The sequence below is a fragment of the Labrus mixtus genome, chromosome 12 (assembly GCF_963584025.1).
Source record: "Labrus mixtus chromosome 12, fLabMix1.1, whole genome shotgun sequence".
Classification (NCBI taxonomy): Eukaryota; Metazoa; Chordata; class Actinopteri; order Labriformes; family Labridae; genus Labrus; species Labrus mixtus.
In genome coordinates this window covers 27878694-27901639 of record NC_083623.1, presented here as the reverse complement: position 1 = coordinate 27901639, position 22946 = coordinate 27878694, and the positions used below count along the sequence as shown (strand labels likewise).

Sequence of the window (22946 nt, the reverse complement as noted above, 5' to 3'; positions counted from 1 at the left end):
ACAACTCAGGTCCAGCTCAATGAAACACGGTCATCTATTTCCATCACTGATCCATCCTTACCCCACTAACCCTGGTCCTCACTGATCCATCCTTACCCCCCTGACCCAAACCCCTAACCCTGGTCCTCACTGATCCATCCTTACCCCCCTGACCCAAACCCCTAACCCTGGTCCTCACTGATTCATCCTTACCCCCCTGACCCAAACCCCTAACCTTGATCCTCACTGATCCACCCTACCCCTCACAACTTAAGTAAGAGAAAACAAACCCATCACAGACAAAGAATAAAACAGTCCAGCTCTGTTTGTGTGTCAGCAGCTGAGGTAGTTCCAACAGAGGCAGCAGTTGCACCTTATATCTAAGCGTGACGAAATCAGCTCTGACTTAATCGGTGAGAAAAGAATCAAGTTATCAGTAAGTTTCACTTCTTTTTTTTAATCTCTGTAAGTGTTGAGAGAGACAATGCAGCAGCTTCATGTTCAATGTAAGAAATGTGAAAAGTCCAAAGACTGATACCTGATGCCCAGGGTTCATTAGATAAACATGAAGCTATAACCTAGCCCAGGCATAGGCAAACTACGGCCCGCGGGCCATATACGGCCCGTTGGGCTTTTTAATCCGGCCCGCCGAACTTGCCCAAATTCTATTATTATTAAATACAATTTTATTATAATTAAACCTTGTTCGTTTTCCCCTGTAATGCCCGCGTTTCCCCAATAGATGGCGCACTTCAGAGTGTGGTGTATTATTCCCTTCTTCACTTTTTCGCTTTGCCCTATGAACCCGTATGAGCCCTTCTGTAAAAATGAGCGGACCAAAGAAAAGAAAAGTGGACAGTGAATGCCGAGTGTTTAATACGGAGTGGACAACTAAATATTTTTTCACTGAAGTCCGATCAAAGGCTGTATGCCTGATATGCCAAGAAACTGTCGCAGTTTTCAAAGAGTACAATATCAGCCGTCACTTTGCTACGAAGCATGCTAACTACGCTAGCAAGCAGTCCACGCAAGAACGTACGGCTGCGGCTCAGAGGTTGAAGGCTAATTTAGACTCAGCAACATTTTTTTCACCAACAAACTGCGATTCAAGAGTCAACTACCAAGGCAAGTTTTTTGCTGGCATTCAAATTAGCAAAGGCTAGCAAGCCTTTCTCCGAAGGCGAGTTTTTAAAAGAATGCGTGGTAGAGACAGCAGGTCTCTTGTGTCCGGAGAGCCAAGGCCAGTTTGAAAAAATCTGTTTATCACACAGGACTGTGACTCACTGTGTGGAACTGATTGACGAAGATATAGCCATCGAATTAAACAAAAAGGCTGAGTCCTTTAAGTTATATTCACTAGCGCTGGATGAAAGCAATGACGTAAAAGACACTGCTCAGCTCCTCATTTTTATCTGAGGGATTAATGACAGTTTTGAGATAACGGAGGAGTTTTTGACCATGGAGTCCCTGAAAGGAAAAACGCGAGGAGAGGACTTGTATAACCAGGTGTCTGCTGTCATCGAGAGAATGAAGCTACCTTGGAGTAAACTTGCCAATGTCACAACGGATGGATCACCAAATTTAACTGGAAAACATGTTGGGCTGCTGAAAGAATCCAGGATAAAGTGAAAGAGGAAAACCCTGACCAGGATGTTATTTTCCTTCACTGCATCATCCATCAGGAATCTCTGTGTAAGTCTGTATTGCAGCTTAATCATGTCGTGAATCCAGTTGTAAAACTTGTTAACTTGATACAAGCAAGGGGACTTCAGCATCGTCAGTTTATTACGTTCCTGGAGAAAACTGATGCGGATCATCAGGACTTACTGTACCACTCTCGTGTCCGCTGGTTAAGTTTGGGCAAAGTGTTTCAACGAGTGTGGGAGCTGAAAGAGGAGATCAGCGCATTTTTGGAGTTAATGGGGAAATCCGACAAATTTCCTGAGCTAAGTGACAAGAACTGGCTTTGTGACTTTGCATTTGCTGTGGACATATTTTCACACATGAATAAGTGTAATTAAATGAATGCATTTGGAAATCAATTTGTACAATGAGCCTTGCATATTCATGCTTTGCTACCTGTTAAAGGCCAAATCCTTTCATGTAATGGCTTTTACATGTCATTTATATTAGTTCACACAAACACTCCATCCATCTGTTCCTGGCCCGGCCCCTCTGTCAAATTTTATAACCCATTGTGGCCCGCGAGTCAAAAAGTTTTCACACCCCTGATCTAGCCTCTTGGTAAACTAAAGAGTAAAGATGATGTATTTGTTAAAGTTCAGCAGCTAGGTCACTGATTGGTTCATCCTGTGATACGTGAGTAAGTGATGGTGTGGTCATGAAACAACTTGTCAGAGTCCCGGTCAAACAAAAACGACATAACCCCTAACCCCATCTGGAATCATGAGTCAAGTCATGAATGAAATTATTCATACAGGGAATACAGATGTATGCCGAGATGACCGTGCAGAAACACTGAGAACTGAGCTGTTTTCATTTTCACCTCTGTTTCTCGGCACAAACACTGCATGTGAATAAAGCACAGTGAAAGTGTGAAGTCACAGTTTACAGCACACGAGGGCAGCTGTTGACCTCCTTTATCATGAATAAGAGACATAAGGCACTGATGGGTGAGTTTCAAACCTCTCTCTGTCTATGGGTCCATCTCAATCTGCAGCTCCGAGGTCTGAGGCTTTTTCTCGCTCTCAGACTCTTTGGTCTCGATGTTAAACCCGTTCTGAGCTTTACATGCTTCCACGACCAGCGGGAAATCAGACAAGCTTGTGTTGCACTCCTTGTCTTCTCTGTCGTCGTCTCCCTCATCCTTCCTCTTTCCTTCGTCAGCGGATTGCGTGCTGCAGTCGAAGATAGGCGTGCCGCAGCTGTAGGTCTCACTGTGCGGCCGGCGGGTCTCATCTGGGATGTTCTTCTTCAGCTCTCGGTTACGACTGCGTTTGGTGAGTTTGGTGACGGAGCCTAGCCGGTTGAAGATGTTGTCCTCGGATGTGGTCTTGTGGTCAGAGTGACGATCGCAGTGCTCCGCCCCTCGCAGGCGGAGGTTGTTGAGCTTGATGTCGATGCTCTCCTGGGAGGAGGTCTTGCAGTTGTTGGTGTCCAAGCTGTTGAAGATGGCGCGGCGCTCTGGGGACAACATGTCCAGCGACACAGCGCGCTGGTCCAATCCCAGCTGTCGCCGCTCCATGCTACGGATGGTGGCGGCACGTTGAAGCTTGTCATGGACCTCCACGCTCATCCGCCGCCGCGTCTCCCTGAACTCCGCTCGCACGTTAGCTTTCCACTCTGCAGCATGAGCTTTAATCTCTCCAACCTAACCGTAAAAAGAACATCAACACATAAACAAATATGAAAATAATTATGATTATATTAAATATAAATGGTAAATGGACTTTAGCTTGCATAGCGTTTTTCTAGTCTTCTGACTACTTAAAGCCCTTTTACACAGGTCACATCTACCCATTCACACCCTGATAGTAGAGGCTGCTGCGTAAAGATTCCATCAGTATTAACTCATTCATTCATACACATTCACACACTGATGGTAGAGGCTGCTGTGTGAGGAGTCCATCAGTATTAACTCATCCATTCATACACAGTCACACACTGATGGTAGAGGCTGCTGTGTAAAGAGTCCAGCTAGGGGCCCAGATAAGATGTGATGTAATCAACAGGCTAACTAATTAATCAATTCATGAACTAAATCATTGATACAGTGTGTGTGACAGAAAAAGATAAGTTTTAAATCAAAAGTCAGCACCTGATGAAGATGTGATAATTCGAGTAGTATTATATCTATGTATAGGTTATCAGAGTATGGATGTTAAGGAGAGGTCTTTCTGTTGTTGTTTGTTGGTGTGTTTAATATCATCAGCTGATTATCACCTGAGGTTCACTTTATTCAAATTAAGACCATCACATGATTTATAAATCATCTTTATCATCAGTAGCTCCTCCTCTTCCTCAATGAGTACCTCCTCCTTCGTCTTCTTGGACAAAACCCTCAGCCAGTCTCCGATCATGTTCAACACCGCGGCAAAGTACGCCAGACCCCCCAGGATCCAGAACCAGACCAGAGGACGGTACCACTGACTGTACTCAGTACGACGGTCCCCCCCTGAAAGGAAGACATCTTCATCAAAACCACTCATCTTCATCATCACACTCATCTTCATTACCACACTCATCTTCATCACCACACTCATCTTCATCACCACACTCATCTTCATCTTCATCATCACACTCATCTTCATCATCACACTCATCTTAATCACCACACTCATCTTCATCCTCATCTTCATCACCACACTCATCATCACACTCATCTTCATCACCATCACAGTAAAACAGCTGTGCTCAGTTTAATATGAAACATTGGAGAAATTATTTTGAGCACCTGCCACATAATCTCCGATCCCGACCGTGGTCAGCGTGATGACCACGAAGTATGTGGAGTCGAGCGCCGACCAGCCCTCAATGTGCTGGAAGATCACCGCGGGGATGGTGACAAAGAGGATGCAGCCCGCCAGGATGAAGAGCAGGGTGGAGGCCACACGGATCTTAGTCTGACTGATCTGGTTGTGGTTGTTCTGGGACGGACGGACGGACGGACACACAGCACGCGCGCACACACACACACACACACACACACACACACACACACACACACACACACACACACACACACACACACACACACACACACACACACACACACACACACACACACACACACACACACACACACACACACACACACACACACACACACACACACACACACACACACACACACACACACACACACACACACACACACACACACACACACACACACACACACACACACACACACACACACACACACACACACACACACACACACACACACACACACACACACACACACACACACACACACACACACACACACACACACACACACACACACACACACACACACACACACACACACAGTTTTGACTGTTTGCAGCAACCTGCAGGCTGGCCTTGTAATATTGCCGATTCGTCAAGGACCTTGCCAACCCATTGCACCTGCTGACCCAGAAAGGCAAGTTTCCCAGTGGACTGACGACTGTGCAGCTTCTTTGGAGCGTTTGACGGAAACACCCTGGGGCCCCTGTATTTGGCCTACAGAGACCCCAAACAACCGTTAACTGTTGACGCTCCCTCAGCAGGCTCAGTAAACACTGCTGTGTCATCCACCGGGAGCTGCTAGCTGTCATCCTCAGTCTCAGTTCATATAAAGTTATTCCTATCAACATGTCTGAATACATTTTGTGTAATATTTAATGTGTTCGGTCACTTTTATTTTGCCTTTGAATTACTGGGGAATCTTTATTGGAGTTTGCATAAGTCACAATGGCTAAGTTGATGTTATTGTCTGCGTTTTGATTTAGCACAGCAAGGGACAAGAAAGCAAAGGTCAAAAAGACAATCAGCTTTCAAACCAGTAGGTCAGTCAGACCCAAAGAAGGTTAAAGAAGTCTTTGCGGAGGATGTACGTGACAACGTTATCAACAGCAGCAGCACAGCAGCAGGTAGCATTCGGACACATCGGACATGTTCAGCTGAGGATCGAACCCTCATCCTTCCGGTTGAGAGGCGACAACTCTACCAACTGAGCCACAGGTTAGCACTGGTTGTTCTCTGCTGTGCTGCTGTGTAGTGTTGATTATATAATAGTATTCCCCAGACATACAGGTAGACGTGTTGTATGCTGGTGGTTTAATGCTTATGGAGTCAAAATATTTGAGCATTTAATTATTATAAACCCTGTGGTGTATACGTAGACATTTGTGCTGTGAAATGGTGAAATTGTTGCTGTTTGAGTTGGCAATGGTGAAATTCGCAGCAGCAAAGCGGAGCTGTCCACGGTGCTGAAGTAGACAGCAGGTCACTCAGAGAGAGAGTTGCACACTGTAAACAGCTGATTGTATGGGTTTCTTGATTTAAAGTGATCATTGTGAATTCCCCGCTGTGCCAGAGGCACTGTGCATTTTTATGCATTCCATGACTTTTTTTCCCCCCCTGACCCACCGGGACAGAACACTCTGTGTGCTCCGGGAGCTCAGGGTTTACAAATTGAGCACTGGGTAGATGGGATAACTGATGGGTTAGTTCAGCTGGGTAGCTGAACTAACTGGGACAGCTTACTATGTAGCGTCCCAGTTAGTTCAGCCACCTGGAATTGTGGGAATAAGTTAATGTTCCTATAGTGTAATGAAGTTGTTTTGTTGAAAATATGTGTTATGTTTTATTAGAGTTGCAGTTATTATCAGTGTGGACGGTTTGAACCATGAGCGTGTTTTAGGTGCACTGGAGGTTATAGGCTGTGGAGACTGTTGTGAAAGTGAAAGTAAATAATCCCTTTGGGTAACAAAGGGAGACAGAATCTGGATTCAAACTGAACCCTACAATATAATACATCAGTTATAGTTATCATATATATTGATAAGTAAATATCAGAGTTTAATGAATATTTTATGAAAGACACATCAAAGATTGTAAACAAATGAATAATTAAACATTATAAATTAGTTATAAACCAATGTTTAAATATGATAAGATGTCATGAAGCTGATAAATTATTAGAAGACTTCTGTGACTCACTCTGAACATTTTCTCCACCTTCGCGATGCTTTTCACAAAAATGGTTCCCAGCTGATCGCCAACGCCCGCCAGCAGGAAGCCAAACAGAGGAATACCAAATATGGCATACAGGATGCAGAAGATCTTCCCCCCCTTAGTGCTTGGAGCAATGTTTCCATAACCTGAGAAGAGGAGAAGGAGAAAAGAAGAGGAGGGCAGAGGAGGGTTGGGGAGAAGGGGGAAGGGAAAAGAAGAGGAGGGCAGAGGAGGGTCGGAGAGAAGGGGGAAGAGGAGGAGGAGGAGGAGAAGGAGAAGGAGTAGAAAAGAAAAGGAGAAAGGAGGATGAGGATGATGATGATGAAGAGAAGGAGGGGAGAAGAGGGAAGGAGTAGAAAAGAAGAGGACAGGAAGACAAGGAGATGACATGAAGGGGGAGGAGGAGTTTAAGTTTTATCTCCAAGAATGATTTTTTATCTTCACGTTATATTCTTCAACCAACAGCAAATCAGAAAGAACCGAGCTCTTTAAAAAAGAACAAGTGTTGAGAACATGTGTTGCTGTTTGAATGAGGCACATCGATGGCAGTTGTTGTTATGTAGTGAGACCATCAGAAGTAACTAATCCCATTCATCCGCCTTCATACTCCGACAACAAAGCAACCGAAGCAAGTCGAGGTTAGGTGTCTTGTCCACGGACAAGAATCAGAACATGTGTTGAGAAAATGTGGTGAGAACATGCAATTTGATATAAACAATAACAATTCTGTCTTTATAAAGTGATGAACAAAACAACTGAAGACAAATATCCAAATACTCGTAGATTCTTCAGAAGAACAGTTTCACTAGTTTGACTTGCAGACACACACAGAGAATGTTCTCCTGAATGAACCTGTGAGCTCTCAGTACCTATAGTTGTGATGACCGTCCCAGCGAAGAAGAAGGAGCTGCCCAGGTCCCAGTGACTCGAGTTATACGACGTGTCACTGATAGGACTCACGCCGGCGTTCACAGCGTCCACAGAGTGCTGAAGGAAAGAAAAGAAAAAAAAAAACTATTTGTGTTTGCTGTTCATGTGCGGGCCAAACCTCCAATAATAGACATCACTATCACACACTTCACTATCTATTACATTTCACTATCACACACCTCCCTATATCCGACTTCATTACATTACACTTCACTTTCACACACTTCACTGTATCAATCTTCACTATCACACACACACACACTTCACTATATTACACACACTTGACACAAAGACGCACGGTAAATGGAGCAACAGCAGACTCAGAGGGAATGTTCAAAAATCAAGGCAGGGGTTTGGTACACGATTTAGCAACAACAAACAAATCCAGAGGGCTAGGCAAAGGCAAGGTCAAAAAGGCAACACTTCATTATCACACACTTCATTATCACACACTTCACTATCGATGCATCACTATAAAACACTTCACTATATTACACTTCACTATCACACACTCACTATATAAAACGTCACTATGACACACTCACTATCATACATTTCACTATATTACACTTCACTATCACACACTTATATATATATAACACTATCTATTACACTATCAATGCATAATTATAAAACACTTCACTATTACACACCTCACTATATCAGACTTCACTTCATAAAACTTCACTTTCACACACTTCACTATCACTCAGTCTATCACACACTCACTATCATGCACATAACTATAATATACTTCACTATTACACACTGCACTATCACACACTTCACAATCAAACACTTCACTATCCTACATTTCACTATCACACACTTCAGGTGTTGAAAGAAGCAGCTTTCACACTTTCATTAAATCAGTTATTTATGTGCTGTATGTGTGTGTATGTGTGTGCGTGCGTGCGTGTATGCGTGTGTGAGAAGGCAGATGGCGCCTCAGTGTATCGAGGAATACGCTGGCTGTGATGGCTTGCTGAGTGGCTGAAGGTCGAACACACAAGGTTAGGACTGAAACTCATTAAACACTGGCTTCCTCTCTCTCTCTCTCACTCTTTATGGGTTAAAACGTGTCGCCATTTTGGATCATGTATGAATCAGCATCTACTTTTTTCTGCTCAGTGTAAACGTGTCTGTGAATATTGATCCTAACCCTTCAACTCTTCAGAATGGATGAGTACTGGGAAGTTAAAGAGTGATCTGTTTTAAACCTTACAGTGACAGTGAATCTGTGAGGACCATCACACAGCAGGGTGAGTCATACGAGTCATCAACTGAAACTCACTGCAGCGTTGAGAGAGAAAGACAACGAATCAGCAGGAAGAGGTTTTATCCATCAACCATTGATTATCTGTAAGAGCCAAACTAAAGTCTGACTCATTGCATATCTGACGATCATTTATATAAGAGTGTTATGTGAATTCAAAGATGACCTGAAAACAACTACACTCTGAAGTCAATTATGATTTTAAATCACAGTTTGTTGGAGGTATTGGAGCTTGTTTTGTACAATGGCTGTTTTCTAGAAAGAGTTCTGATGTGATATGTGACCTTGTTCTTTTTCCTCTTGCAAACAGAGTAATGAGGTTCTGTGTACAGAGCCTGCATTACAGAGCTTGTTAGTTACCGAACTTACTCTGCAGCTCTGGCTTTCTGTGTGAAGGTGTCTGCATCTAAATGTGAGCTGGCTCTGATCCACGGATGCACTCTCTCTGCATTATGTCGTCCATTATCATCCTGGGTTTCAACTGTAATCCATCACATCCAGACCAAACAGCTGGAGTCCATAACAACCAGACCAGGCAGCTGGAGTCCATAACATCCTGACCAAACAGCTGGAGTCCATAACATCCAGACCAAGCAGCTGGAGTCCATAACATCCAGACCAAACAGCTGGAGTCCATAACATCCAGACCAAACAGCTGGAGTCCATAACACCCAGACCAAGCAGCTTGAGTCCATAACAACCAGACCAAACAGCTGGAGTCCATAACAACCAGACCAGGCAGCTGGAGTCCATAACATCCAGACCAAACAGCCTGAGCCTACAACCAGGCCAGACAGCTGGAGTGCATAACATCCAGACCAAACAGCTGGAGTCCATAAGATCCAGACCAAACAGCTGGAGTCCATAACATCCAGACCAAGCAGCTGGAGTCCATAACATCCTGACCAAACAGCTGGAGTCCATAACATCCAGACCAGGCAGCTGGAGTCCATAAGATCCAGACCAAACAGCTGGAGTCCATAACATCCAGACCAAGCAGCTGGAGTCCATAACATCCAGACCAAACAGCTGGAGTCCATAACATCCAGACCAAACAGCTGGAGTCCATAACACCCAGATCAAGCAGCTTGAGTCCATAACAACCAGACCAAACAGCTGGAGTCCATAACAACCAGACCAGGCAGCTGGAGTCCATAACATCCAGACCAAACAGCCTGAGCCTACAACCAGGCCAGACAGCTGGAGTGCATAACATCCAGACCAAACAGCTGGAGTCCATAAGATCCAGACCAAACAGCTGGAGTCCATAACATCCAGACCAAGCAGCTGGAGTCCATAACATCCTGACCAAACAGCTGGAGTCCATAACATCCAGACCAGGCAGCTGGAGTCCATAAGATCCAGACCAAACAGCTGGAGTCCATAACATCCAGACCAAACAGCTGGAGTCCATAACATCCAGACCAAACAGCTGGAGTCCATAACATCCAGACCAAGCAGCTGGAGTCCATAACATCCAGACCAAACAGCTGGAGTCCATAACATCCAGACCAAGCAGCTGGAGTCCATAATAACCAGACCAAACAGCTGGAGTGCATAACATCCAGACCAAGCAGCTGGAGTCCATAACACCCAGACCAGGCAGCTGGAGTCCATAACATCCAGACCAGGCAGCTGGAGTCCATAACATCCAGACCAAACAGCCTGAGTCTACAACCAGGCCAGACAGCTGGAGTCCATAACATCCAGACCAAACAGCTGGAGTCCATAACATCCTGACCAAACAGCTGGAGTCCATAACATCCAGACCAAGCAGCTGGAGTCCATAACATCCTGACCAAACAGCTGGAGTCCATAACATCCAGACCAAACAGCTGGAGTCCATAAGATCCAGACCAAACAGCTGGAGTCCATCACATCCAGACCAAGCAGCTGGAGTCCATAACATCCAGACCAAGCAGCTGGAGTCCATAACATCCAGACCAAGCAGATGGAGACCAAAACATCCAGACCAAACAGCTGGAGTCCATAACATCCTGACCAAACAGCTGGAGTCCATAACATCCAGACCAAACAGCTGCAGTCCATAACAACCAGACCAAACAGCTGGAGTCCATAACATCCAGACCAAACAGCCTGAGTCTACAACCAGGCCAGACAGCTGGAGTCCATAACATCCTGACCAAACCGCTGGAGTCCATAACATCCAGACCAAGCAGCTGGAGTCCATAACATCCAGACCAAACAGCTGGAGTCCATAACATCCAGACCAAACAGCCTGAGTCTACAACCAGGCCAGACAGCTGGAGTCCATAACATCCAGACCAAACAACTGGAGTCCATAACAACCAGACCAGGCAGCTGGAGTCCATAACAACCAGACCATACAGCTGGAGTCCATATAGGCCCTGACACACCAAGCAGACCACCAAGAACTAGTGGTGACGAAGGCCGCCTGTGGCATCGGTGCACAACGCCTTTTGTCTTGGCCAAAAAGTTGCACTTGAACACACCGCTAAGACTACAGCCGACAGCCAACCACCATGTACATTCTGCGTATGTGTGAGAGGAAATAACTCTCCATGCCAGCAGGTGGCGGTAGTTTGTAATCGTCATTCCAAAAAGGGGAAACTGGAAGAGCCTTAACAACCAGACCAAACAGCTGTTAGCAGAAAAGAGAGTGCTGTAGAATGAGTATAATGATATCAAACAACTAAAAATAAATGAATCGAACATAATGAAGTATATGAGTCCATAAAAAAACTGTCTGTATTTTCTGTCTCTAACGGTGCATTCACACCTAAGCCGTTTGGTCTGTTTTTAAAGAACTCTGGTCACTTTGTTGCATAGTTCATTTGGTTTGGCGTGGTGTGAACGTTCAAACGAACTCTGGTGCCTACCAAATAACAGAACTCTGGTCCGCTTAAACACAGGGGTCTGGGCTCGCTTCCAAGTTCACCAGTGTTTGGTTTGTCATACAGTAGGTGAGAATGCATTCCAGACCAAACAAGAGAAGTAAACCAAAATGCAGTGCATTGTGGGTTGAATTTGGCAGTCTGTAAACAATGTCAATAGGTTTGCCGAGCATGTCTAACGTTAGCATTGCTAAACACAGTAGCCTTCAGTCCTCCCTGCTGTCATGAGTTGGTCTGTTTAGTTTAGTTTTTCACAGTTTAGATGTATTTATCATTTAGGTCTCATTCTTCCCTAGTGTTGCTGGTTTTTCTCGTGTGTTTCCTAGTTTAGTCTTCAGTGTTTCCTGTGTTATTTTGTAATTTCATTTCCTTGTGTCCCTCTTTGTTCTAGTGTGTCTATGTTTAACAGTGTCTTCAGTGTTTCATGTATTTGTCATAGTTGTCCTCAGTGTTGTGTGTGCCTCTGTGTGTTTCCCTCCAGCGTTGATTGCCCTCATTGTCTTCACCTGTGTCGTTAGTCTCACCTGTGTCTGATTACCCCTGTGTCCCATTAGTCTCTCATTTCCTGGTTCCCGTGGTGGGAGGAGAAAGAGTCAAAGAGGCACAAGAAGATGTCCGGAGTCTATCTCTTCAAGCTCTCTGGTGGCTTTTCTGTTGGACCTTGCCTTGGAGCCAGAAAGCTCCAGAGAGTCTCCTCAGCCACACCAGCTGAAGCTTCATCCCAAGCTTCAGCCCAAGCCTCAGCCCAAGCCTCGGCCCAAGTGTCAGCCCAGGCCTCAGCCCAGGACTCAACCCTGGCCCCAGCAGAGCGCTGTCTGCCACCAGTTCCGGCAGGGCGCCATCTGCTCCCTGTTCCTGTTCCGGCAGAGCGCCATCTGCCCCCCGTTCTGGCAGAGCACCGTCTGACTCCTGTGTCTGCGTGGGAGGTTCTGGCCACTCCCCTGTCTCCGTGGGAGGCCCTGCCCACTCCTATGACTCCTGTGTCTCCGTGGGAGGTTCTGCCCACTCCTCTTTCCTGGTTGGAGGTCCTGCCCACTCTCGTGTCTCTGTGGGAGGCCCCGCCCACTCCCGTGTCTCTGTGGGAGGCACTGCCAACTCCTGTTACCTTGTTGGAGGTCCTGCCCACTCCTGTTTCCTCGTCGGAGGCCCTGGCCACTCCTGTGCCCTCGTCAGAGGTCCTGCTGATTCCTGTACCCTCGTCAGAGGCCCTGCTGACTCCTGTGCCTTCGTCAGAGGCCCTGCTCACTCCTGTGTCCTCGTCGGAGGTCCTGCAGACTCCTGCGCCCTCATCAGAGATCCTGCTGACTCTGCCCACTCCTGTGTCCTCGTCGGAGGTCCTGCCGACTCTGCTCACACCTGTGTCCTCATCAGAGGTCCTGTGGTCTCCATTGTCCCTGTCTGAGGCAAGACCGAAAACTCCTGGCCTCCCCCCTGAACTGTCACCTGTGTTTGGTCGGCCTCCCGGCCACCCCCCTGAACAGAACTGCCTGTTTTGTTGGCCTCCCAAACTGTCGTGGCCTTATAGCCTTCCTCCAGACCTCCCTCCTGAACTGCCTCCAGGCCGTACGCCTGAAGGTCCGGAGTTTACTAGTGTCTCCTTATGCTTCCTCGCGGCTCCTTGTTTTCTCCTGTTGGATTTTGATAGTAAGTTTTGTGATGGCCCTGGCCATGGTGTTTGGCCTGGTACTGCTGTTGTTTTGTGTTTCAGAGTTTGGCGTCATCTGGTGGTTGGTGGTGGCATGCCTGCTGGTCGTTGGGAGACCCGCCCACCTACCTGTTGATTGCAGATGGGCTTCACCTGAGTGGAAGGGCATATAAGCCAGGCTGCCACAGCTTTCTGTCTCTCTTCCTCTGGACAGAATAGACTTATTTCCCTCTGCCCTTGTATTTTTGTGTTGTTTTGAAATAAACTAAACTTAAGAAGCAAGTTGACTGTGTGGACCTCCATTGAATGTTAGGGCCTACACGAGTTGGTCATAACAGTTTTGTTTTGTTGTGGACTTTTGAACTTTATTTTAAATAAATAATTTTTGTTAGCTTCTGCACTTGGGTTCAGTTCCTTGTTTTTTACCTGAACGTGACACCTGCAGGTTAACGGTCGTTATGCCTGTGTGGCTAAGTGTGGTTAAATATCACTCTGGACAATATGCCACTTTAACCTGACACAGCCTACATATAACTTTATCTCCAGTTTATAGATCAAAATACTGCCATACTGCGCAGCGCTACGGGATGTCATTCTTCCACTGTCCTGCTGTTCTCTTCGGGGTCATAACATTAGGCCGGGTGGCAGCAACTACTGACAGGGGCTACATGCTGCATTCATTTGCTCCTCGGATGGTTCTTCAGACTTCAGTTTGTTTTCCAATTTGGAAACTTGTTTTTCAGCCCAGCAAACCGAACCAAATGAAAAATGCAACACTACAACAACTTCACCCTTGAAACACACAGAGTCCACTGAACTCTATATGAGAAAGCAACCTACGTTAAATGGCAGCAGGAAAACATCCTTCGCCTGTCTCATGCCAGGTTCAGGTTAAGTTTTCAACAGAACATTGTTCACACAGCATGTGACGTTTCCACTCGGTGCTGAGCATTAAAAACAGCTGGCTGCTCCTCAAAAACATCTGGAACGACCAATGATCCTGAACCCTAAAAACAACTGGCTGCTCCTCAAAACATCTGGAACTACGACCAGTGATCCTGAACACTAAAACAGCTGGCTGCTCCTCAAAACATCTGGAACTACGACCAGTGATCCTGAACACTAAAACAGCTGGAACTACGACAAGTGATCCTGAACAGTAAAACATCTGGAACTACGACCAGTAATCCTGAATACTTAAACAGCTGGCTGCTCCTCAAAACATCTGGAACTACGACCAGTGATCTTTAACATTAAAACAGCTGGCTGCTCCTCAAAACATCTGGAAAAAACGATCAACAATCCTGAGCACTAAACTATCTGTCTTCTCCTTAAAACATCTGGAACAATGACAAAAAGTCCTGAACATAGAAACAGCTGGCTGCTCCTCAAAACATCTGGAACAAACATCAACAATTACCCTTCTGTTGATTTCACTTTAAATGAATGTAAACTTCTCAGAGGAACTTTTCTTTCAGCTTGTTCAATGACTTTCAAGGTTGTATGAAGGCTCATGTAGCTCTGTGTGCGTGTGTCTGTGTGTGTGTGTGTCTGATCGATATGGAGCTCTGGTTTCAGTGAACCCTCTCCCCTCTGGCTGAGCATGGAGTCTCACCTTGATGAGAGCTTCCAGCTCGTTGCGGGACACACACGGGTGTTTGTTGAGGAAGGCGGCCTTCTCTGCCGTGATGGTGATCTTCTGGTTGTTTTCAAATGGCTGCTCCAGCGCCCGGAACACCAGCCCCCCTCCCATCAGGTAGAGCACTACCACCACAAACACCGCAAGCACCGTCTTCAGCTTCATCATGGCGAAGGGCACTGAGCCATCCACCACCGCCTCCATGCTGGCCACCACGCTGGCGGGGCGCGTGGAGACAGAGAGACGCGGCACGGCACAGCCCATCGGGTTCTGCATGGTGGCCACACTGGCCTGGACCAGACTGGACTGAAGCATGCCTGGCTGGACCTTCTTAGGGAGGACCATGTTGGTCTGGACCGCCACTGAAACAGGAGAGACAGACAGTCAGAGAGACAGACAGACACACAGTCAGAGAGACAGACAGACAGACACACACACACACACACACACACACACAGACAGACAGACGTTAGAGAGGAAATGTCCTGAGTTGTAGATGAAGCAGAGTGGTCTGTGAGCAGAAGGACTCTGATCATATTTCAGTACACAGTGACAGCAGAGCTTCCACCTGCTGCTCCATCACTCTGTGTGACCACAGATGCTCCACCTGATGTTGTCTGTCTTTAATCTTTACTTCAACTCTGTCCTTGAACGTGTTCGTTTTTAAAGCTCCACCTGTGTTACTGCCTCACCACAGCCATGCCGGCACTATGTGAATAGGAATAATCCCTTTTCTGTAATCTGCTTGGTGTGATATGAATCTTAAGTTGAAGAAATGTGATGAACATGTGATGAACACGTGAAGCTGCATGTGATGAACATGTGAAGAACATGTTCAGCTGTATGTGATGAACATGTTCAGCTGTATGTGATGACCATGTGAAGCTGTATGTGATGAACATGTTCAGCTGTATGTGATGAACATGTTCAGCTGTATGTGATGAACATGCGAAGAACATGTGAAGCTGTATGTGATGAACATGTGAAGCTGAACATCAGATGCTGCTGGAGAAGTTAACAAGGCTGCATCAGTCTTTTGTTTACATTCTGCTGCAGCGCCTCACTGAACAATACTCGATAATATCATCATTATTATCCCTGATGATGTCTTGTTCCCAATGACACACACACACACACACACACACACACACACACACACACACACACACACACACACACACACACACACACACACACACACACACACACACACACACACACACACACACACACACACACACACACACACAGCGTGTACGTGCCTGCGTGTTTACACGGACCCGAGCTGCGGACTCACTGCAGCAGTAAACTCAGAAACACTCACCTGGTGGGGGGTTCACGGTCCCTGGTTTTCTCGGATTTTCGGTGGGAAACTTCATCTTGACTCGGCCTCGGTTCTAGTCCTGGTTCTGTTTGAGAGAAAACGGTTTGACGGAACCGTTCAGCACGACGTTCACCGGGAGAGGAGGGAAGACAGGAAGGCAGGAAAAACACATCATCCGCAGCGGGAAGCTCTTCTCCGGTCTGGACTCACACCCTCCGCCCGCAGCAGCTCCGTCTCACCACCGATTGCGGGAATGAGCGCGGGAACGCGCAGCGGGAGACGAAGCTCCATTGAAGAATTTAACGTTCACATCGTGACGGATGTTTTGTGTCTCATGATCACCGTCAGGATGCAGCAAACCTCTGCAGGATCCACCCGACGCTGATACTGCTGCTGCTGCTGTGAGTCCGTCTGCCTCCACGCCGCGTCGCACCAGCGTGTCTGCGGCTGCGCACTACGACACACGACGTCAGTTCACAGAGGGAAAAAATACAACAGAAATAAGATTACAGCAGGAGTGATTCCGTTTACTGAGGATAAGAGGAGGGGAAGAGGAGGAGAGGTGAGGTTTTTTTGGTTTTCAAAATCCTTTTATTTTACCACTACCAGGAGAAAATTATAACACTGTCACATCATCACTCCGATCAAGAGAAGAAAATAAATAATAATGATAAATAATAAACAAAACAAGTGCAACAAAACTCACAATATATCTATATATATATATATATAAAATACATTTACCCTAAATCAAAAATTAATAATCAGCTCTCCATCCTCACCCACAGAGCACAAAGCTTCTTCCACAGCCCATACACGATTAAAGTCTTGCACATTGTCCATCATTCGATAATAGGCAAATTCAACCTTTAGTCTGGCCTTCAAAAGTCCCTCCAGAACCAGCACCGGTTCCACACAGCCAGTACCCTGAGCTCGGTTCTTGCGTGTGAGCCAAATGGCCAACTTGGCCGAGCCAGATAAAAAGTTAAACAGTGTATGTACAGTCTTTTTCTTTGCAGAATACTTTGGCCCAAAAACAAACAATACATAAGAGAAATCCTCCCCGAGAGATTAAAACAATCTTTTCAAAAGGACAAACAAGAGTGAGTCCCACCTCTGTATCTCAGTCCCTCCAGGAAGTTGCGATCGCAACAATAAAGCAAATTCAACCAATCCCCGCAAATTCTGGACGACCTTGCAATTTTGTCCAATCACCGCAACTTTTCTGCATGGATAGAGCTTGTCTGATTGCAAAACAAACAGTGTGTGTGTTTGCGCGCTCGTGCGTGTGTGTGTGTGCGTGTGTGCATTCGTGTATTCATGAAAGTAGTTAGGAATACAAAGTCGTAAAATGTTTAAAATGGTTTAAAAGCTGAAGGCAAAATATTAATTTGGATGTGTAATGAAATCAGATGAAGAGTGTGAGTGTGTGTGTGTGTGTGTGTGTGTGTGTGTGTGTGTGTGTGTGTGTGTGTGTGTGTGTGTGAAAGAGAGAGAGATGTCACTGAGTGAGGCAGAGGAATATGTAACTTCCCAAAGCTAATGGCTCTGCTCAGGTTAAAAATATAGGCATCACTCAATCACATCTAAGTGTGTGTAAGAAAATAGTTTAATAATAAAAAACTAAATTTTTTTACATAAAAAAAAAAAAAAAAAAAATCGCAACTAGTGTCGCAATTTTCGCTTGCTGCCGCAATTTAATTGCAAAAAAACGTCTAAAAACATCACAACCTGCATTGCAATTTTCTTGAAAAGCTGCCGCGAAAGCAGTCATTTTAGGCCGCAACAATCCCCAAAAAAGTCTGCGAAATCCTGGAGGGACTGGTATCTGTTAGTGGCTATAACCCCATGCACAACTCTCCACTGGAGGTCTGCTGTTCTCTTCTCAACAGACAGCTCGTACAGGGACTGCTCACACAGATTCTCAATGTTTATAAATGTAACAAGTTGTTCTGGAAGTGCAGCAAAGACTTCATTCACCACTCTTTCAACCACCTGGCTGGAGGTGATATTGACCCTCTTTGAGGGTCTATAAGTCCATGTCCCCCTTCAGCCACTGGCAGGTAAAGGACTGCTGCCTGGACCCAGTGTTTGCCTGACCAGAAAAAGTCCAGGATGGCCCTTTGAATGTCCTCCATCAGCCCTCTTGGAGGTGTCAAAGCCACAAGTCTGTGCCAGAGAGTCGAGGCAACCAAGTTATTGACCACCAGAACTCTTCCCCTATATGACAACTGGGGTAGCAACCATTTCCATTTAGACAACCGAGCGCACACTTTCTCCTTAACTCCCTCCCAGTTTTTAATTTTAAAGCCCTCGGTACCCAAATAAACCCCCAACACCTTCAACCCCTCCCTCCCCCACTCAAGTCCACCAGGCAGTCTGGGCACTGCCTGGTCCCTCCACTCTCCCAACAATAAGGCACCACTTTTTTCCCAGTTCACCTGTGCAGCTGTTGCCCTTTCATACAGGGACAGGGTGTCCTGCAGACACTGAACGTCCCCCTGATGAAGATGTTTACATCATCAGCATAGGCAGAAACTGTAGGGGGGACATTCGATGTTACAGGACCTGTTATGACTCGGCACGAGAGTACGACCCAAAAGCAAAACTCCAGACACAGAGGCACAATCCAAACAGTCTTTAAGGTGCGACAACAAAAACCACAATGCCAAAAGAGCATTGGGAGCTTGAAAAAACAAAATCCACAAAGTAGAGGCTTCCACGAGTAGGCGGCCAGGCACGAGCACAAAACACCAGGCACTGAGGCAGAGAAGCACAAAGGTAGATGTTAGCAAAACACTCGAAGTTCACACAGAACGATTCACAGAGATGTTGGCCAAAACGAGGTAAATACCACAGATATATATAGTATATATAGGATATAGTATACTCAGGCGATGAATGGTGAAAGGACCGGAGTAGATAAACTGCTGGAGATGAGGATGATTGATTGCACCTGGGCTGCCTGGGGAGAAAACCACACCCACCAGCACTCACACACACCTGACACACAGGGGAGGAGAAACAGAGGGTAGAGACAAACAGGGGAAAACAAACAACAAACATAAGGAAGGGCGGGGCTGCAAGGATGAACCATAACAGGACCCGGGCAAAGAGAGCCCGCTGAGCCGGCCCCTCAACCTGCACAGCAAGGGCTCAATAGCCAAGCTATACAGCTGGCCGGAGATGGGACAACCTTGTCTGATCCCTCGCCGTACAGGGATTGGCCGACTCAACCCCGCCCCCATCTTCACCAAACACTGTGCACCCTGATACAACAAACCAACTAATGACACAAAACCATCACCAAAACCAAAAGACCTCAGTGCAGAAAACAAATAAGAGTGATCAACCCTGTCAAACGCCTTCTCTTGATCCAGTGACACAATGCCAACATTTATATTATAGATTTTACACACATCAATGACATCTCTAATAAGAAAAATATTATCCATGACTGTCCGGTCTGGAACACAGTAACTCTGGTCTTTATGGACCACACTTCCCAGAACGTCCTTTAGTCTGTTCGATAAAGCTCTGGAGAAGATCTTGTAGTCCGCACAGAGCAAAGCAACCGGCCACCAGTTTTTTAACAATGCCAGGTCACCTTTCTTGGGGAGCAGAGAAAGAACTGCTCTCTTACAAGAACCAGGAAGAGACTCGGTCCTGCAACACTCCATTAAAACACTATGCAGGTCAGACCCAAGAATACTCCAGAACCTCTTAAAAAAGTCTGTGGACAACCCATCTATTCCAGGTGCTCGTCTTGTTGCCATCTGAGTGACAGCAGCAGTGAGCTCCTCCAGAGTCAGCTCCCCTTCCAGAAGAGACTTCTCTTCATAGAACTGCATGGCATGACTGGCCTGCCCTCTGGCAAGCGCTACAGGGTGCTGTATGCACACACAACCAGACTCCGAAACAGCTTCTACCACAGAGCGGTCTCACTCCTGAACTCACAGAAGTGACCCCCCCATTGACTCTCTGCATCGCAGAAGAAAGAAATTAATTGTATACTATATCGTATTATTTAATTGTATTTCTTCTTTGAATATTTGGTTTTAGTGTTTGTATATTTGTATATTTCTGATATTAGGCATCTACAGGCTTCTCCAACAATATTTCGTTGTACTCGTACAATGACAATAAACATATCTTATCTTATCTTATCTTATCTTATTTCCTTTGGATCAGCTGTTATACGACCTCCTGGCAGTTTAAGACATGTCAGCAGCTTTTTTTGAGCCACAGATCTCTCAAGATTGAAAAAGAAAGACGTTGGGGCATCCATGTCTTTGAGTTGAAGGAAACGACTCCGCACAAGAGCTCCCTTCACCCTCTCCTGCAGGAAAGAGCTCAACTCCATACGTTTCTCCTTCAGCAGGGTACCAGTGGTGGGATCCACACTCCCATTTAACCCCTCCTCAAGGTTCTTAATGTTGTCCTCAAGATTATTAACGACTGTTTTTAATCTAGCAGACGAGTGTGACGTATACTGCTGACAAAAAACATGAATCTGAGCTTTACCAACCTCCCACCAAAGCTTCAAAGAATCAAACTCAACTTTTTTTAATTGCCACTGATCCCAAAAACACTCACATTTTTTACAGAAAACATTGTCCAGTAGAAGCTTGTTATTAAAATGCTAGAAGGACTTAGCCCTTTCACCTGGTGAAATAATCAGCTCCACACTAACTAAATGGTGATCAGTGAAGCCAACAGGCCAAATATTACAATGAATTAATCTGGGGTTGAGAGTTCTGGAGATATAAACCCTGTCCAGTCTAGCTGCACACACCCTGTTACTGTTAACCCTGACCCATGTATACTGTCTGGATTGTGGATGTTTCACTCTAAATGTGTCCAACAAATCCAGGTGAGAGATGACAGTGTTTAGAGTCTGGGATGAATGTGGATGTGGCTCCTCTCCTATTCTATCCACAGTGAAATCAAGTGTGCAGTTAAAATCACCACCAAGAATGATCTGATCCTGATGGTAGATCAGTAACTACTTTTGGAGGCGGGTATAAAAAGCTACCCTTTCAGCTCCATTATTTGGAGCATACATATTAGTGAAACAGAAAACAGTGTCCTCTATTTCTGCTCTTACAATTAAAAGCCTACCCGTTACAATTTCAGCACAAGAGACCATCTTTACATTTGCAGATGCTCTAAACAAAATGGCTACTCCTGCACTAAAGTTGGTGCCATTGCTAAGGTAGTTAGAGCCCTCCCACCATAAACCCCAATCTGTCTCATCTGATGGTGTGGTATGAGTCTCTAAACAAGATATCAATGTTTTTCTGAGTTGAGATCTTGGAGATAAGGCCTCTTTTCTGTCTGTCTCTCCCACCATTAATGTGAAGAGATCCTATCTTAAGACTCCTCATAGAAAGATCAGAGAGAAAAAACAAACAAGTAGACACAAACAGGGAACAGTAGAAGAAGAAAAACACCTTGTGATGCATGATCATTTCTTTGTCTTCTTCACCCTCTTACCTCCAGCTTTCCTTAGTGTGGTGATGTGCTTTTTTAGACGGAAACGTTTTTTCTCATCCAGGAGGTCAAAACCGACCTGTCTTTTCAGTATGCCGACTGACTTTATGAACTTATCAGTATCACTAAAGTAGTCACTTATTGTTACTGTTTTTTTGTACGTTTCATCCATAAATTGATTGATTGACTCTAAAGAATAAAGATCAGAGCCACTATTTGGCAAATCAACAATGGATACATTGTCTGACTCATAATCTTCATCCATGTCCTCTCCTTCACATGATGCCTGGCTACAACACACTGTCTTACCTTCCTTCAATGAAACATCTACAATTGCAGAACTTGTGGAATCTTCAGTTTTATCATTATCTACAGTCTGTGATTTTTCTGTAGCCTGAGAGCTGGTCGAAACCACTTCTACCTCAGCCGCGGCCTCAGCACCAGGCGCGGACGCGACCTCCACCTCCTGCTGTAATTGTCTTTAATTTTTTGTCTTTAATTGTCCCGTGCTTGCATACACCATATAAGAAGCGTGACCATGTTTAACTCGAAAGGAAACCTCCAGAGTCTGTGTGGGCGACTCCAAAAACATGAACACCTGACGCCGCAAAGATTGAACATGTTTCAGTTTGGGATCTTTACACCCTAGACTCACAGTTTTGAAAGCACTCGCAAACTTCCCAAATCTGCGGAGCTCATTCTCTAACAAGTCATTAGAAATAAACGGCTAGATACACCGGATAGGGTGATCCGCGTAGAGGGAACTGACAACGGGGAAACTTAAAAACGTACAAATAAATCCCTAATGAACACACCACTCTCAATCAGCTGATACACAAGAGGCTGACTCTTCAGAAAAACAACCACTGTCTCAGCAGACGCCATTCCTCCCGAGAACCCCTCCAACGATCTGTCTTACACAGCCAACAACACTCAATATAAATATGAAAACAATCTTACCTGATCATGCACTTTGAAAACAGTAGAAAGGATAATAAACAATTCAATCTATGCGCCACTCGCAACACCACCACCGTCACTCACACTCACATTCACCGGAAACGGAAAGGAGAGGAGAGGAGGAGAGGAGAGGAGAGGAAGAGGAGAGGAGAGGAGAG

General features: G+C 45.6%; 1 protein-coding gene across 1 annotated transcript; it reads right to left on the bottom strand.

Annotated features, from left to right (window-relative positions):
• Positions 1–420: 420 nt before the first annotated feature.
• Positions 421–16779, bottom strand: kcnk10a (potassium channel, subfamily K, member 10a). Its single transcript, XM_061051339.1, has 8 exons — positions 16336–16779; positions 14988–15373; positions 7515–7632; positions 6631–6791; positions 4394–4586; positions 3972–4114; positions 2206–3310; positions 421–550 (listed from the first exon to the last, which is right to left on the bottom strand). The coding sequence occupies exons 1-7, from the start codon at positions 16388–16390 to the stop codon at positions 2636–2638; spliced, it is 1731 nt and encodes a 576-aa protein (XP_060907322.1). The 5' UTR covers positions 16391–16779; the 3' UTR covers positions 421–550; positions 2206–2635.
• Positions 16780–22946: the final 6167 nt, after the last annotated feature.

Bases quoted from the DNA above. Each gene is read 5' to 3' on its own strand.
- kcnk10a (XM_061051339.1), bottom strand. From the start codon at position 16,390: ATGAAGTTTCCCACCGAAAATCCGAGAAAACCAGGGACCGTGAACCCC. The intron at 4,587-6,630 runs GTGAGTCACAGA...CGTCCGTCCCAG, and splicing joins AGGTGGAGAAAATGTTCAGA to AACAACCACAACCAGATCAG. The intron at 4,115-4,393 runs GTGCTCAAAATA...TCTTCCTTTCAG, and splicing joins GATCGGAGATTATGTGGCAG to GGGGGGACCGTCGTACTGAG.